General features: G+C 35.9%; 1 protein-coding gene across 1 annotated transcript in view; it reads left to right on the forward strand.

Moving 5' to 3' along the window:
* RAB11FIP2 (RAB11 family interacting protein 2) overlaps window positions 1–19,365 on the forward strand; it is a 29,043-nt gene that overhangs the window by 2,632 nt on the left and 7,046 nt on the right. The window contains exons 2-3 of the mRNA XM_080621644.1: window positions 8,975–9,417; window positions 9,849–10,311. Coding sequence (XP_080477770.1) covers window positions 8,975–9,417; window positions 9,849–10,311 — 906 coding nt within the window. The remainder of the gene's footprint in view (window positions 1–8,974; window positions 9,418–9,848; window positions 10,312–19,365) is intronic.

Below are 19,365 nucleotides of genomic sequence, written 5' to 3' on the forward strand. Positions count from 1 at the left end.
GCCTAAGTCCTGTTTTCAAAAGTTATTGAGCGTTTAAGATTCCAAATCTTCTTAAAAGTGGATGGGTGTTAGGCTTCTAAAGCCGAACAGCCGTACTTGTAAAAGTCTTCTGTAAGTGTAAAAGTGCGGCTAGGCAGTTAGTGGGATTTTCGGCAGCACGTACTTACTTAAGTATTAATGCCGACTCAAATTCTTAGGAGATGGGAGTCTCAGAAAGACCACTTTTCCTGTCAGGGTCTTTAGGTGCTTGGAAACCTGGAAAATCTCCTTCTAGAAACTCTCTTTTGAAAAAATAATTCATAGTCCTTACCTGTTTGGATGTTTTGGAAAAGGTCTCCTCGTTATCTATGTGTTTCTCTTCATGCAACATGGGTGTGCTTTGCTGTCTCCTTTAAGCATTAGTTGGAGATGCGGATGTGATATTTGTCTGTGCATGTGGGAGAAGGGCAAGCTTTCCAGAATAGATTTGCAAATGCGATCTCAAACAAAACACTCTTCCTTTTGTACCTTTTATTAAATCCTTTTTGATACAAAATATTCCTAGTCCTGTGTTGCCAGTAAAATCAGGGTAATATATTTGGACCCGAAAACCTAGCCGTGACTGTGGTGTGGGAACTGAGACACGCAGTGCCTTTCAAGACCAAGTCCAATGTCTTTGTTACCAAAGCATTCTGATGGTTGAAAGCTATATTCATTGTTTCAGAAACACTAATCTGTTTTATTAAGCAATGTTTTTACTTTCAAATATGTTCAACAGGCTTGTGGTGTTATTAAATCCAGAGTTATTTTCTTATGTTGATGTAACCTTAACATTTCTTGCTTTGTTTGGGGATGAATGAGATCCAGTTATTTGATGAAGTGTCTATTGGTAATATTTCTACTTTTTAATATATTTAATAGCTTCCTCTTTCCAACACAGCTGTACATATGGTGCTGTAAGAGACAGGCTCAAGAGTCACCAGGGTATTGCAAAAAAGATATTTAATATTCTGCACAATGCTGAACCCTGTCAGCAATTCCCTAGTGCTTTTTTAGTGAGGAGGTATGAGAAGTGAAGGCTACCAGCTGATTTTGAATTCCTAGGAAGACCGTGGGCTGTGAGACATTCAGCTCTTTGTATATATAGATATATATTATTTAATATTTTAGAAATTAAAAGGAATTTAAAAATTCACTGCAGCTTCAGAAGCATTATGTTAGGGAAAAGTAATCCTTATTTTCTGTACAGCTTATGTAGTTACTTCTCACATCTTAAGGAAAATACTTTGCAATAAAGTTTTCAGGCAGAGGCCTCGTGATAGGATTTGCATGTCTTGTGTTCTATTAAACTTGCTCCAGCACAAGACTTGGTGAAACAAGGCAGTGTATTTACTATAATTCGATAGTGAAGTTTTTGTACTCACCATCCCTCAATGTCCTTTCTCTTTCGTTTTAGAAACTGATGATTTTTTTAATTCTTTAGAATGAAAATTCCTGGAGCCGCTCGATCCAGATGTGGCTCAGATGGTCCCTTACTAGGTCTCTTCCAGAGACTTCAGCCAACGCATTTGCAGGATCCTATTTCATTTTCTTTCCATCTTGGTGCAAAAATGCCCATCACACTGTATTAGCCTTCTAAATTTGTGTCTCTTCATCTCTGCTGTAGTTGGAAATAGACGGGCTCTTTTTACTTCTGCTCTTTTCTCAAGTTGAAAAGTAGGCTCCAGATGCTGAGAGATTTTACTGATTTTTTTAACAGTTCAAAAAGCTTGGGCAATACTGCTTTATTATCTGAGATTTCTGACATGGTTTTAATATTTTACAGGAAAATCGTGCAGGGTTTTTTAATTCATCCTGAGAAATACATGAACTTTTTTTTTCATCTGCTGTTGCAAAATAAATATAGCTCTTTTGCTTTTGCAGTTTTGATGCAAGTCATGATCAATGACTGTGTTGTATATATATATATAGTTTTGTAACAATTTTAATTCAGTTATTCATAGTTGCCTTAATACTGCTGCTGATCTGACAATGCATAGCATCAAAACAAATTTATGAATTATCATAGAATAAAAAATATTTATTGACATGTCTTAATTTACTCGAGTATTTTGCAGTAGTTTTTCTTAATGAATGTGCTTAGGTTATATTTTTTCTCCTGTGTGCTAAATGAACAGCAATAGAAGAACAAATCTCCATTAACTTTTCTGTATGATGTTACCTAATTTCCCCAGCATTTGCTTCGACATCATTGTTTTCTAATTCCACTCTATTTATTGCCCATTCCATTATTAGCTTTCCTGGAAAGCTACCTTTATTGTACATTCAGCTGATTTAAGATGCAACACTTGCATGAAATGTTATAAATGTGAGGAAGGCTGGCAATGGTAGAGTTGTTATTTCTTACAGAAACTTTGTTGGGGGAGACATCCTTTATTTGTGGCTTAATTCCCCTTCTCTGTGTTTTCTATAAAGCCTCAACAGCACTCCTCTTCCCCAGCAGTGCTGTAAAAAATACTTATTTGAGCATATTACAGTGAAGGAATCTTGGCGTTATCTAAGATAGTTCTTTGCTTACATCGATCACATAAATAGTCAAAGCCAGCTTCTAAGCAAACAGACAAACAGAATTAATGATTGACCATGATCAATACCCCTGTCTTTTAAGCACTTACACTTTAGTGCTGCTGAGCTTCCTGGAACATATGAGAAATAATGTGAATTCCTTATTGGCACCCTCCCTCGTGGGCATGGACAGATCCCCCTTCGACTGCCTCTGCTCTGTCCGCTCATCTGTAGCAGCATAAAGCAACGGGTGGCTTCAAATACAACTTCAATTATGAACAAGCAAACAACTAGTAAGTAGTATGTCATGGGCTCAGTGTTTGTTAATGAATAGTGCCTTTTATAAAAATAATTCTACAAAACGTAAAACTTTATCATTTACTAATTTTGGGTCCTTAGTTTAAACCAGAAAAACGTATTGTAGGTGATAAAATTCAATGATAATGGAATGATAATGGAAATGGAAGGCTGTGACAGAAATTATCAAAATGCTGGGGTTAAAGTAAGAGAAAAAAAATCATTCTGCTCTAGTCAGAAGTGGGAAGAGTGGTAACTGAGAAGTTTGCTAAAGGCATAGAAATAATGAGCAGTGTGGAGGATCCGTACGGATTTGTGCTGGTACTTTCTTGGTACCACTCAGTAAATTTAAAAACAAATGAAAGAAAGTTAGTAGTGAGGAACAGAAGACAAAGATGCTTGGGGCAGGGAACAAAAAGTTGTGCCCAGTTGTAGCTTAATGGGATTATAGCTGCATTTCCAAATTATCTAGTAATATTCCCAACATTTACATTTCGACAACAAATGAAAGCACATCCTCTGAATAAGTCATAATTTAGAGTCAGAGTCTGAGTGCCATCTGGACTGAGATACTTCTCCATTTTCTCTGTGCACACATATGCTTGCACACAAACTCAACTGAAATAACTGGCCTTAATTCTCATACTTTTGGTTATTTTGTTTCTAAAATAAAAGTATTCACACATAGTTTTTAGCCAAAATAATAAGTAAACTAAGATCATTTTAATTACTTTGATTCCAGTTGATGTTAGCTTACCCCTTAGTGAGGGTGGTGTAATATGTGTCAGTTCCCGTATGTTTTTTGGTGTTACAATGTCACTCTGTAGTATTTATTTTTAAACTCTTCTTTGTACCTCTCATTTCAGTTGGCTTCCAGAAAGCAATAGTATTCATCTTGGTGAATGTCATCACTTATTTTAATAAAGAATCTGTTTTCTTCTTCATTTCCCCTCATACACGATGTAGTCTGTGCTCAGCCGCTTGCCTTAATTTTCCTTCTTACTGACTGATTGGGACAGTCTTTTGGTGGGGTATTTGAGTGATTTATAGAAAACATGCATTTTTCACAGTGCATTTGCTGCTAATGAAAATGTTAATTCTGGGCTTTGGATGTTGTTTTTTATCCATTAGCTGTGGACATGTAAAGTTAGTGGGATTTTGTGAAGCAGGTTTCTTCAGTGTATCTAGCTTGAACGTAGAAACCTAAAATGATGGAGTACTTCTTTCCTGTGACAACTGATGGACATGTTCTGTCATTGGGATTTTGATGGTCACTTATAGGGGTGGTTTTAGAAGTACCTGCTAGTGTAGAAAATTGTCCTTGTCACAGTGTAGCAGATTAGGATGCTGATTGTACCTGTAAAATCAAGGTTAGAAGCCTCATGGATGCTGTGATGGTATTGTGGCTTTTTGCAGAATTCTTTAGGCAATATGTGAATTAAAATCAGGATTTTACAAAAATTTTGGGGTTCAATCTAATGATTTCAGCAAAGTAAAATTAGATCAGCTCAATAGGTATTTACTGGTAGAATCAGAGTGGCATATCTGAGAAGCAGCAAAATGAGTGAGGAAAATTCCTTCAGTACTTTCCATCTTCAGTACTGGCAAGAAGACAGAGTTAGAAGGTCATTTGTCATGCCCAGGTGGAACGTGCAGGCCAGAAAACTTCTAATTCCTGTTGAAATTGGTAGACAAGTATATGAGTGGTTTTGGAGGCTGTTAAAGTTTTAAGTACATAATTAAAATGTAATTAAAATCACATAGTGGTTTTTCTTACCCATCCTGTTACTATTTTTCTTACCCATACTGTCAGGCTATCCGGCTCACTGTTAACATAGTGAGCAGAATAGGTTGAGTGATGCTTTTTCAAAGAAGGAGAGGGCTAGGACTTGGAACTGTCAAATTGCTTTGGAGGATAAGACACATCAACATCAGTTTCTTTCTATTACAAGTGAAACAAGATGCTGTTTTCAAGCTATTTGTTGAATGCAGGATGAAGGGTGCAATGAGAATAGTACAGACAAGCAAAGGTGAGTTGGAAAACTGTGCTAAAGGCAAAAAAATGAAATCAAAAGGAGGAAAAGAACAATTGAAGACATTGTGATGAAAATATAAGTCTGTAGATTACTACCTGTTTAGATGGAATAGGCAGGCCAGAATTTTGTAACTTACTCATTTATAGTAACTTTTTTCGGTTTCCGCCTTCACTCTTCCTGTCTATCTTTAGTAAGATAAAAGGTTCAGAACTGCTAATACTACACAATTTAATAGTATGCAGAAGATGGTTATTGTCTTTCTTAGAAATAAGGGAGTTTGGTTTTTCCAGCCCTAATTGTAAGTATGGCCAAAATGGAGTAATTTTGTTCTGGTTAGAAAATAGCCATGTTTCTTTAGATAGGGGTTTAGTTTTCAGGGCTGACTGGTCAGCAGGGTTTTCCCTATTCAGCCTTGAATGTTGATCTTCTTTTACATGTTCAAAAAAGTTCTCAGCAGACAGAGTGGTAATTTATGTAATGCTTACAAAATAAGAATTACCAGGAACCTGTGCAAGACAGGGAAAGCCCATTAGCTCACTCAGAACAGATGAGAAGAAGCAGCAAGGGTTGTTCTGATGGAAACCATAGGGTAAAAGTTGAAATTAGAGGGTGTATGGAGGACGTTGTCCTACAGAACATTTGAAGGTGAGAGCAAGAAGTATGAATGTGATTCAGGAGGCAATAGGGCTTCCTTTGAAGTTGGGAAAATTTGCCAGACTTTGTACAAGGTCTGTTTAAATAAAGACTGTCTGCAAGACTGGATGTAATATTTGGTTATTAAATAAGAGGGCATCTGCTCTCATAAAAGCCACCCTGTTTTGTTCGTGTATGTTATTGGCTATTTTCCTACTTTGTACAGGCTTTCTATAGAATAAGCTCATGGCAGCCTGACAAATGGAGCATTTATTGTGGCTAAAAGTACTGTAAACAAAACCAAAATAGCAAGTTTTATTGGCTTTTATAATACATTACAATTTTTTAAATTGGCAGTGGTAGAGTGGAATTTGGTATTTTAGGACCCAAATGTTGTTATCTGAAAACAGTGGGCTTCATTTTCCAATTCTTTTTTTCTATTACATACAGTGCTGTTTTTCTTATTTGTTGCTCACGCCCATGTGTTGTAGAAACAGATTCTAATAAGAACCATTTACAGACTCGGTTGCTCATTCACGTGCAGCTCCACACAAATGCATTGCCTGCATTTGCTCTCATCTGTTTTAAAAAAGTAATTATTTGCCTTTGAATTTGAGGAAAATCATGATTTGAGTCTGCTTCTCATATTGTCTTGTTATGAGCTGAAGCATATGGAACCTTCATTATAACTAAAACAAGATAAACTCTCCAAGGTAACAAAGAAACCTCCTTGAAATGCCTAAGAAAATTAAATATCTGTCTTTTATACAAAGATTTGATCCAGTGCTCATTATTCAAATAGAAATCCCACTGAAGTCCAGAGGAATTTTGCTGGAGTAAAGAGTTTATGATTAAATTCTGTTGGAATCAGTAGTAGTGTTGAACCTGGGCCCAGCAGGTAAGAGGTCCAGTCCCTTATGCCATTCTGTTATCTTCTAGGTAAGGAGAGTTTCTTTGTTTCCCCAGCTGAACTTACTTTTAGTGTCAAGTTCATCACGGTCTGCTTTGAAAACAAATGTACAAGCTGCAAAGGCTTGTATTAGTTGTGTGCTGGAATTGTCTCCTTCAGACCTGGTGGATGTCAAAATAGTATGCAGAGGTATGCCATTAGCAGGTGAGTACTCGTAGTGGCACAAAGTGGTTGTTGATTCATGCTAAGAATGTCAATCATTGAATTAAATTAAGTTTTAAAAGAAAAGGCTTTCTTCTACACAGCAAAGGCTTAAGAATTTATGTCTTTATATTGTTCTAAAACAAGTTAGTGAGTGTCATTCATCAATTTAAATTATTGGTAATTCCTAAGTAGAAATATATTAAAATGCATCAGTCTCATCCAAGATACAGTATTGTTTGGGACCTGTGAGGGGAGGTAAAGAGAGAGAAAGGGAATATGTTTTCTCATAGTGTAGACTGAGCCATTAAATTTGAATGTCAGTGAGTTCCTCTCTGCCTGTTAAGCCTCTTAAAACACTCATAAGCCTTGTTTACGCTTATGTTTCATGTCTGTCTAAGGAATCATGGGGAGGACTTTCTCACTTTCAGGGTGGGTTTTGGTTTGGGGTTTTTTTCTTGCACAGGCAAGATCTGTCTGAGCAAGGGCTTGCTCATTATGGCTGTGTATTGTTTTTATTTTCATAGCAAATATATGAACATATTTCCTTTCAAAGAAAAGTGTTAAAGAAAGGAGGCTATCTTGTCTTCCAGTTTTTGTGATATTATGTATTATATATCACAAAATTATGTATTATATATCACAAAAAAGATTTCCTCTGGGTTCTATTGTATGTGTTTTCTGTAACGACTCTATAGATGACTTAAAGTGTTTCTGGAATCAGTTACCAAGAAGTGAAACATTATTAACTAAAAAGAAAAGCAATCCATCTATCTTCAGACACATATTTCAGGTTTTGTATTTAACTTAAAATATATCAGTAAAGTTACCTCACAACAGAAGAAAAGCTTTCTTCCTAAAAGTTTAATTGTCCTCCTACCAATTTGGACTTTTGGATCTGCTGGTCTGGATTCATGTTGTCCACTGCCAGGGCAGAGGTGATCTGCTTTAGTATGGGATAAAAAACCCTTTTGGACATCACAAAGCAACAAAAAAAGTCATAATACTCTTTATTGTTTTGTTACTTCTTTGATGGGTCACTTGGAGAAGTATTTTCTCAGCTCAGAAAATAGTATCTATGCCTGAAAATTTGATTTCAGATGTCACCTTTAAAAATATTTATGAAATCTGAAAGGAAATTGAGGGTTATTTTTCTTCTTTCCTGCCCTTGTTTTCTATATTTGGCAGTATTGAATAATGTATGTGTAACTGCGTAATCAATTTTGCATCTGTGCTGATAGGCAATTTCATTTTTTAGTCTCCAGTTCAAAAGTTACTTCATCATGATAGTGCACTGCTGTGTTAGTGTGAGTTCATGAATTTCTCCTGACTGGGTTTAGAGCATTTCTTTGGAGCTGGCAGATCTGAAATATGCCTTTGTGCCTTTTTTGAAATAGAGAAAGGCTTTTGATGATGGGTGTGGAGAAGGGATTGTTGGTCATTTGTGGAGGTGAAGGTGTGGCAGGAAGATTGAGCCGTAATTCTGCAGATGCTTCCCTGGGACAATGGAGCACAATGGGGAATGAATAAGACACTGGGATAATCATGAAGCCTTTGTTGGACCTGGCAAAGAAGCACACTTGGCTTTTTGAAACAGATGATCACACCTTTGATCTCTTTTCAAGAAGTGGGTTTTCTTGTCATGGTTCCAAAGCCTGACGTTAATGACCTGCAAAAGAAGGGATGGCTGTTAGATATACCTGTGTGCTCACTGTTCTGCCACTGGTACTAGTAAAGTTACCTCAACATAAGCAGGGGTTGCAGGTGCAGAACCAAAATGGTAGTTGTCTGTCCAGGAGTCTCAGATATTTCATTGCTAGTGTTGGTACAGTTGAAATAAATCTTAACCAGTGTTTAGAAGGAAGGGACAGAGGGGAAAAATGTTTCCTAGCGTATAAACCTAAGCAAAATCTAAGGAGAAAAGGTTACTAGATGAAATATTTGCCATGCAGTATACATGTAGGTAATATACGTCACTGCTAAATAAAGACCACTTAAAAAATATCAAGTGTTCTTTTAAATAACAAAATTATATGTATTTGCATTTATAATTAACCTGAGATGCAATTCTCCTTCATAAGCAGATGTGAGCCCATTAGCTTTGATGGAGCTTAGTAAGCTTCCACAGTTAGTTTTGGTTCTCAAACCAGATGAACTCTGGAAAGAGCTTTGTGCTTGCTTAGTTATTCAAGTTTTTTCTTTAAAAACAAATATAGACAGAAAAGTTTTCCACTACAGGGATGTTTTAATTTTTGCTATGGAATTTGATTTTCATCATTTCAGTGATACTCGCCAGATATGTTAATAAACTAACCAGAAAATACAACCTAACTTGCTCTTTTTCTCCTTTAAGGTGGTTTCATCTGGAGTCCAGACAAGGGAAGAGAACTAAAGACAGAGGAGAAATAAAAGTCAATATTCAGTTTATGAGGAATAACATGACAGCAAGTATGTTTGACTTGTCAATGAAGGACAAAACCAAATCCCCTTTTGCTAAACTAAAAGACAAAATGAAGGGTCGAAAAAACGATGGGACATTTTCAGACACATCCTCTGCAATCATCCCAAGTACTCACATACCTGATGCAAACGTAGGGGTATGTAGTGGTGAAGTACAAATGAAATCAAAACCAAAAAAACCTTTCCTGTTGGGACCTCAGCGGTTATCCTCAGCTCATTCAATGTCAGATTTAACAGGATCCCATGTCTCCTCAGAAAAAATGAAATCCAGCACAGCTGGCTACTCTCACCTTTTCAGGCGTCAGCTGGAGTCTTTTGGTTCGGTTGATGAAGGTGGTAAGTATCATGACCATTATAATTACAGTCCACTGCTATTAGAGCATTCAAAAGTCTGTTGCTTTAGTTTATGAAGCAATTACAAGGCCAGAAAGTTAAGTGTTATTGCTAGCCTTTTATTTTCACTTCCATTAGTTAGTGGTAACTCATAATTGCTGTTTCTGAACATAAAAGATAACAAAGTGGTCATAATATATAGTAATTTAGCATTTTTCGTCTTATTTCCTCACTTAAGAGTATATTGTAGTGAAGCATTACATTCTAGAGGGAACTCTAGGCAAAATAGCATCTTGTCAAAAATAAAAATCCATTTAAAAAGTTGCAGACTATCACTGCAGTTTTAAACCTGATTTAAATAAACGTTCTCTGCATGTCATAAGCTATATTGTAGTGTTTCATTGATAATTTACTAATGACAGATTTTTTTGCAGGGAGTCTGAAATCTCCACATAGAAGGACATTAAGTGTTGACACTTCTAAAATGAACCAGCTTGGCAGCACAGCTGATGAAACTGCACTTGAAGCACAAAATGACCCATTTACCAATGTAAGTGCTTCGTTACCCCAAAAATTTGCTACACTGCCAAGACAGAAGAACCCATTTGAAGAAAGCCCAGCAACATGGGATCAAAACATAAACCTGTTTTCCAAACCTGTTGACATCAGAAGAGAAATTAAAAAAGAGAAAAAAGAGAAAGTTAGTCTGTTTGAAAGAGTGACTGGGAAAAAAGATAGCAAGAGGTCAGATAAACTGAGCAATGGGGGATCAGACAGTACTACTGACTTGAAATCACCTAGTGCATTCGGTGAAACTCATCAGGAGAGTTTTGATTATGATTCAACTAATCCGTTTCTGACAAACTTCAAGCCTACAAGCATGTTGCCATCTTCAAGGTAGGTTTTTGCTGTGTTTTGATCTGATATCTTGAACATGTTATATAAATGAAAATGTGAAGTGTCAAGGAACACTATCTTAGTGCTTTAGATACATTTATATCATTGCTTATCTGTTTCTAAGTAAAAGTTATGAACTTACATAGTTGAATCTCTTTTTACTTTATTTTGAAGTTACATTTACATTACTAATATACACTGTGAATGTTCTTGGGTACTTACGTTTGTGGAAGACCTTGTTTGTCCTTCCTGAAAGTCTTCTGTTTTCACTGAACACTCATTGCTAATTATTACAGTGCCCAAAGTCAGGTTTTAAGAGGGAAAGGTTTCAAGGGAAAGATGAAACGGAATAAACAAAAGGGTGAAGAAAATGTGAGCACAAAATGGGTGCACCCATGGGTGCTTATTATGCTTGAATTCATTTGGCTCCTTGTAGCTTTCTGAGCTCCTGCGTATTCAAATCATCGCTCAAGACAGCAGTTTATGTGTTAAGCAGAGTGAATTAAGTTACCTGGGCTGTTAATAAACTTTCATTTAAATAATCTATTTTAATCTTCGTTTGTCTACCAACAGTTTACTTGTTTTCCTTGGGGGAAAAAAAAATTGTATCCCATAGTTAGTTTCCCTTTGAGCTTTTGTTTGCTAGTCAGGGAAGATACATTGTCTCTGTCTCTTTCTATATACATGCACATACATATGCACACACACACACAAACACACCCCAGATATACTGTTCCCAACAGATAAATGATTAAGTTAATTATTTAACTTTTATTCATTTGCATTTTTTTTCTGTATATTAATACCAAAAAATAACAGTTGGGTTTTTTTGTTTTTTAAGGTAATGATTCATTTCTATTTAATGGCTTAAATTTGGTAGAAATTGAATTAAAAATTCAGACGCTCCAAACTGGAATTTGAAGGTTGTAAAAATAAATCACTGCTTTAAATGGTAAACATGGTTCTAATAAATTTGCCTTTCCATGTCTATTAATTCAATAATTAATGGCACAGTAGTATTTTCTTTAAAACAAATGTTTCTTGTTAACTTGTTCTTTAAGATTTTGGAACAGATTGATCTTACCATATCCCAGCTCAGTTTTATTCATAGGTTAGAATGCATGCACTTCTGATTTAAACTTACAGTCATTTTCTCAACAAAACTAATCTTGGATATGAATTAGATAAGCTGAAATGGAACTACTGTAGAAAAAATTCAGTTGCCAGAAGCTCATGCCGACTTCAATGAACTATCTCCTTAGCATCTTCTGTGAGTCAAGTCAGTTCCTAGTGTGTTAAATAAAGTGTTTACAGGCAGTCTGAGAATATTATTTACTTAATAAAGGTTTTCTCTAGATTAGAGTAAGGTTAGGATGTAGCTTGGTTTGTCAGAAGTTAAACATCCGTTTGAATGCGCTGCTTTACAGAGGAGTCATTTAAATAACAATTAAAATTACATTGCATTTATTTTTTTTCAACATAAAAATGTATTCAGGCAGATGCTAGATACAAGTAGTAAAATCTTTTGAAGTTCTTGAATGCAGCAGATCTTTATAAATATAAATTTTTAATGGTAATCATGATGGGCTTTTTTCCCTTTATTTTGTAATTAAAAAAGCTCATCATAGTGCCCATTCAGAAGGACTCTGTTCCCCTCTTTGTCTAAGTCTCTTTTACTAGTTCTTGACTTTTATGTAAACATAAACTTTTGATAAGACTAATAGATATTCTGTTGTTTTCAAAAAGCAAAAAAAAGTAAACATTTTGACCTTTTCTATAAGACTGCTGTTATGGAATAATATCTAGCATGTAATAATTTCAGTTAGAAGCTCTCGATTTTAATTTGCTCCTATATTATGTTCTGTGAGAAACTTAGAACAAGTTGACTTTCTTTCAAATGTATCTTGTACAATGATTTCCTTTTGAAGTAGAAACTAATACAAAATGTGCATATTTATAAGTTTGCAGTTTAAGTTTACCTTTTATCTGTGAAGGATTTGTTGAATAGAATCCGGTTGTAATTTTTCAAACTAGTAATACTGTGAAGAAAGAGTTGTATAAATCTGTGGGCACAAAATAGATGGAAGTTCAGTAACAAGTTCAGTATGCAGGAAACATGCACAGGGAGTTCAGACTTGAGTTGTTTTCTATTTGCTCAACATGCTATTAAGCTCTTTGGAATGGATACTATTTCTGCAATTAAACCAGGCAGTATCTTTTTTATCAAGGTGCATCCAAAATCAGTGTTCTGCTGTGAGTTTGTTTTGCACGTGGATCTCCCAGTTAACTCCACTTAGCTAAGCCTTGGTTTAAGTGATGGAATGGTCCTGGGGCATATGAACTGGATTCCTATCTGATGAAACTCAGCTGGAAGATGTATTCCAGGAGCATCCTGTAGCAACAAAAGGACATTCAGTCCATGGGACCAGGCTGGAGATAGTGCAAAGTGGAATTAAATACCTCACAGCAACCTTCTTCTTCTAGTGGGCAAAAAATTGGCCAGACCATTTCCTTCGCATGCACAGTATGAAGGTCAGGTTCTTAGCACCAATGAACCTATCTCTGTAAAGTTAACGGGAGTCTTTTCAGTGACTTTGGTGAGCTTTGAGTCAGGCTGAAGTCCGTCCTAACTGAATGTGGTTATTGACCAGGCGGTAATGACATGCAAGACAGGAGCTCACAACAGCATCACTAGGTGAGTTACAGAACAGCTGCAGAATAGCCCTTCACCCAACGAGTCATTAAGTGCTAGCTAGCTGTATGCAGGCTCTGTCACTAATTACACTTATTTATTAATTAAAAGAATGGTGATAGATACATCTTCCACATTTCTTAGGTGCTGACACAGAAAATGTACAAGTGGTTCAGCAGCAACAGTTACAGGATTTTTTTTCTCCTAAAAGCAAGAAGTATCCCAGGCTTATTTGAGAATTATTATTTATTTTTATTACTATTATTTATTATTGTTATTTCAAAAAGGTTTAAGAAGTATTTTGGGAAAGCAAAACAAAACCTGCCTGGTTTGTGTATACTACTGGTTGTCAGGAAATCACAAAATATGGACCCCTAATTTCTATTAATCTCTGCTCTGGCAAAGGCTCATTCTGTGGCTTTGGCTAAATCACTTAAGTTTCCCTGCTCCTGATTTGTAAAATGGGGATGGTATGTTGTTACCTCTTACAAATGCTGAGTGGATAAATGAGTATTTTTTAAGGGTTTTATAGATACGGTGTTACAGTATTACATAAGTGTGAAGATTGGGGGTTTTTATTGTCTGGTGTAGGTGTAATATAGATATTTATGAGCTGATTTCTTGACAACTTAAAAATGCTGCAGTCTCACAGTGAAACACGAAATGCTGTTTTTGCAAATATTACAAAATCTGCTCGTTCCAGAGGATTTATATTATAAAGCCAATGAAGAATTCTTAAGCACACAATATGTCTAGTATTTTAAGCCAGCATTTACCAATAATAGTTCTGTCTTCATATTTCTTAATCCACTCCTTTGAAACTTTGGCCTAATACTATCTTAAATTGCATTCATTCTTACAATGACTGCTATTGTCATGGCTCTCAAGAGGTTAATTTGCAGGCAGAAGCCACGTGGATTTTGCATTGAACACAGTTAAAGAAATTGAGGGTTACTTAGGGAAGACAAAGATTGTTTTTGTGCCGCATACAAACCTTGTGCATTGTCTCTCTGAAATTGTTTGTGTTTAGGAAAATACACTAGAGTCAGCTAATAAAGTGATGTGCAAATTTCTCAATTTACACCACTTGACAAGTGCTAAAAGAAAAACATCTTTAATTTTAACGTGTTATTAGGACCTTTTTAGAGAGATTGTACAAGTTATTAACAAGGTCCTCTGAGACAGGAGACGGGTAATTAACAAGACCTACAGAAAGAGAGTTTAGGTAATTAACGAGATCTTAGGCACTGGACACAGGGAAACAAATAGTCCAATATTTAAAGCTGACAGGTTGTTACTAGTCTGATCAAACTCCAGATCTGGGAAACTGAATTGATAGGTGGGAGTTTTCTAAGACTCATTATTTATATATATATACATTTTTTTTTATATATATACACATATACATGCACACATACCCGCACGTTATATATAAAATACATACACTTATGCACAGTGTGTGTCTATATATATGTATATGTATACATAAAGAGAGATACATGAAAGGATCCTTTGAAAGTAGCACTTCCATGACCTAAGTATTGTTAAACTTAAAGAAAGTAAAGCTTATGCCTACATACTGGTTACACTTTATCTCAATTTCTGGCAATAAATACTTTACATTCTAAGCAATATGGAAGATGGAATAGTGGAGGAGAAAGAAACATCTATTTTATTAGGATTCACTATCGCAATTATGAATACTGTTTATTTTTATAATTTTTTTTGTCAATTGGAGAAAAAAAAATCTTAATTTTTTTCTGTGCTCTTTTACTGCTTCAGCCTTTTTTAAAAATTGCAACTCAAAAAAACCCCAACCAAAATCCCAAAACAAAACCAAAACCAAACAAAACCACCCCCAACCCTACCCTTAAACTCATCTCTCTGCTTTTCTGTAATTTCTGAATGTGGTTATTTTCTTGAGCCTCGCTCCCCCGTACTGTCATCACAGGAGCTGTCAGAGCTGCTTCTCCAGAGATGCCTGTCCCAAACAAATCAGTATCTGCAGTTTAATTTTTCCCAATGGATGCAGTGTTTGAAATAAGCAGTTCTGATTTAGAAAAAGAAAACCAAGGGAGGCACCATGAAAACATGAGGCTCCTGATAACTGTGATGTGTTTGAATCATATTAAATTGTGAAGTCTAAAGAACAGCTGGTATCTGTTCCATTTCAGCAAATACTGAAATGCATGTGTGATGGTCAACTAGATAAAGAAGCTTTTGCAAAATCATGGTGTTACTGTTAACAGTAACCTGACTTTCTAGGTTACTGTTGTGAGTTGAGCTGTTAGTAGAGTGGATGCCTGTCTATAGTCACTGCAGTTGTAAAGTAAAAAACCTGATAGCTTAAACCACAGTGAAGATAAGTTCTTAGTGCAATAACTTCAACTTAGTCAAAGGTAAATGGCTGTTAAATGCTTTCAGTCTCGCCTGTGACATGTGATGTGCCAGAGGCATAGTTACTGGCCACAGCTCCATTGGAATGAGCCCCAGAAGTTGCCTGATCAGAGCAAAGGGTTATAATGGCTGTATATTTGTTTTCCAAAAAAGGTCATCATTTTCCAATGTACTTTTCCAAGTCCCTATTTTCAATTTTCATATGCGTTGTTCAGAAATGTTGATTTCTAACAAGTTTATTATTGTGTTTGCTAGAGCAATAAAGTCCATTCTGCCATTTTAACATCTATTTATTTCTCTGTTAGTCAAAAATTGGCATCAGGTGTACTATGTTTCCTCTGTCTGTGTTAGCATGTCTTATTTTAAGAAGAGCGTACTTCTGCATTGCTTTTCTTGAAATGAAAGGGGTTTTTTCAGTTCTCTACTGAAATTTGATTGGACTTCAGTCAGCTGGAGTTATCTGTGCTAGGTAGGATATTGGCAGACTATGGATAATGCTTGAATTATGCTGAAGACTGTTCCCGTTTGTTAATGCAGTGTGGTAAAGCTGTCAGTAAAGCATCATTTCAACAACTAAATACATTATCAGTACATGAGATGTAAAGGGAAACTACAAAACAAGCAGAAATGATGCAAACATTCATAGGCTGTCCTGCCAGGACTAGTATCATCTGGTTTAGAAAGATCACTACATGTGATGAGAGAATAATGAAATAATCTTTGGCAAAGCTACTACAAAGCAGTGGTCACAGTATTGGCGACATTACTGGAGTGGGTTGGAGCAATCAGTTCTTAGAGAGATATTGTAGCATTCCTTAGTATTAATCTTGACTTTTGCAGACTCTTCACCGTCAGCCACTTACTCCTAATTAGTTGTCTGTTTTAGCAACACTGTTTTGAAAGTTCATCCTCCTGGCTGCACGACAAGATTTTTGCAAGCTTTCATTGTCTGTTGGTGCACATTAGGGCATGTGCAATCTTTTTCAAGTGGATACATGAGGCATATTATCTGTCCCAAGGGGAAATGCACTGCCTGTTCTATTTTCTTTTTGAAAGAAAAAAGAAAAAAACTAAATAGTTATATCCAGTTTCTTCATTAGTAAATGCAGAAGCTGTGTAAAATTGATGAACCTTTTTTTTCCTGTTTCATTAGAAGAACTAAGAATTAGAGCTATTTTTTTTAAGTGTTCCAAAAATGGTTCTGGAAGTTTCAATATAAAATTTTACTTTAGGGTTGTTTGGGTCTTTTGGTTGACTTCTAGATCGCTTATAGCAGGGGGTTCTAGTGGAGGTGCTGGCTCAACTTTTAGTGTAACAGTTCTTTATTGGTCTCTTGAGGCACAACTGCCTAGTAAAAGGAGGAATATTTATATGCTTTAAAATACTAACTTTTTGTGTAAAACTGTTGTTGTTTGTTTCCAGAAACTTAAAATTCAGTTGAGTACATTGTGTGAGAACACTTGATTTTTAGAATGTTTTGTAAGACCTGAATAATAAACATATTTGCATGAGTAATATGTCCAACAGTGAGCAAGTACAAGAAGTACAAGTTACAAGTGCTTAAGGTACTTATATTTCTGGAAGGAGAAGGCTGCATTGTGGTAGAGCTCATGAATGCAGACCTGTGTGCCTCTACGTCCCTTGAGCTGTCTCCAACAGTATCAGACACCTCAGAATTGGTCACCAGTATATTTTGGATCCAAATCCATGTCTGTTTACGAAATGAAGGTGTTTATACAGAAAACCAAAAATCTGTTAAATTCTCCAAGTTGTTTTAACTGAAGGTTTCTGTCCTTCCGTATAGTTGCATTGTCATGTTTCTAAATGCACTAAATTTGAAATATACATAAGCTTGAAGCACTTATTCAGGACCATTACTGAGCACTGTATTCTGAGACTGTAACTTCTTTATCTCATGGAACCTTTTGCCATCTTTAAAGGGCTCCATAGAAAGCAGCACTATACTCACGAACAGACTATTTCCAAAGGAGTCTGTCTGAAGAGTATGTTGCTTGAGAACAAATTGTTTGCAAGAAAAGTGTCTCTTAGTGTTCAGGGGGTTTGGTCCAGTTTCTTAGCTCTTGGCATGAGACTTTATAGTAATAAGAAAATGGAGTGATAGCAACAAAACCTGATGCTCTTTTTGTGTCCTCCTGGGATTACACAAGCTCCAAAAGGCAACAGAACATGGCTTGACAGCAGGACAATTTATAAAGTGAAGTGTCTTAAGTGATGTTCCCCAGAATCTGATTGTGAAATAGATGGTAATATGCTTACTCCATACTTGCTTAGTTGCCAGACATGATAGTCATTCCTTCTCAGAGTATAAAGTGATGTCTGCATTGCCAGGCACAGCAGGCTAATAATATTCTATGGAAAGCTAAGTTTCTGAATTTCATTAACTCTATCTGATTTTATTAGTTTCTTTTGTTTTTCTAGTACATTGGTAATAACTTAAATTGCATCCTAATATTTCAAAGTTGTGATACATATTGTGAGAATCCAAAGAGAAATGCATAAGCATTGTAATAAGAATCAGTCCAAAGACCAAGAAGTAGGACTAGGGATATTTCGACTCCAATGGAAAATTAACATGGTAGAGATTTGCTAATTACCTGTACACAGACATTCCATATTGAAGAAACTGAAAGCTCAGACTGAGCTTATTGGTATAATGGATATTTTACATGATGGCAAGTTAAGATGGAAGGTTTCAGTACTTGGAACAGTAATGATTAATGTAAATACCCTAGTTTTAATTTCTAATGGTATAGAGTACAATGATCATATAACTAATATGAATAGCACAAGATAAGTAAAAAGCTTTTGTTCTATTCAGAAAATACACTTTCCATGCAGCATAATTTAGGAGTCTGATTCCCATTCATTATGTTGTCAGAGTAAATGGTTCAGGCACTAAAATGTTTAAATCAGCTATAGGAGAGATTTTTTAAAGGCTGTTTTAATCTCTAGGCATTAGAAGCTAAATATTTAAGCAGCCACTAGACCTAATGTTTGAATTTTTAACTACTATTAAACTTCAAAGACAAAATTACAAGCTCCAGACATAAACTTGAGCTTGTGATACAACCTCAACTCCACTACCTTGAAGTTTCTGTACAAACTGCAAATAAACAGCGTGCAATGTAAGTATTTAACTACCTTATAGAAAATAGGTGTTGGGGGGGAAAAAAGGAAGCTTTTCTAATATATTTAAATAGGTAAAGTAATAGTTCTAATGTATTTAAATAGGGAAAATAACAAGTATAAAATATGTTTGCTATGATTATGAAAGACATCCAAAATGCTCTATAGAATCAGATTTATAATATGTCTGTCTGATATAAAGTAATTGTTGAGGAAACTAATTGAATTCCCAGATAAGTGAAATGGCGTTCATGACTAACTGTTGTGCTAGCTGGAAGATTGTCTGTTCTACCTATAGTGGGGCAATGTAGAAGTTGAGTGGCTTGCTTAGTGTCATCTGTGTGCTCCTCTGTCTCACCTCTATAGTTGATTTTGAATCTGTGCTGGTGTGATTTACCTCCTTGTTACTAGCTGCTAACTTTCTTGAAGGTGATCGGAGTGAATGAAAGTTTATTAATTGCAAGAGACAAACTGTTAAAAATCATTACAGGATCTGGGTCATCACCTTGAGGCACTTGAGACTCCACAGTGGTGGAGAGGGGGCCTTCTTTGTGTGGGTAAGTGGAAGAGGTAGAAAATGACTTGGTTCTTTGAAATGATGAAGAACACAGGAGCAAGAAGAGCTCTTTTCAGTGAGCAGAAAGAGCCAGTTTGTGTAGGTTGGCAGGTATGACCAGTGAGGAGCTGTTAGACTCAGGTATAACCATACGTAGAAGTTACACGGTGTTAAAGACAATGAGCCAGAGAAACCCAGTTTGACTGTAGTTTTCAGAGTGAGTTGGCAGAAAGTCTGTTTGGTAGAAAAGAAGCATCTTTTT

This window comes from Psittacula echo, assembly GCF_963264785.1.
Source record: "Psittacula echo genome assembly, chromosome: 6".
Taxonomy (NCBI): domain Eukaryota; kingdom Metazoa; phylum Chordata; class Aves; order Psittaciformes; family Psittacidae; genus Psittacula; species Psittacula echo.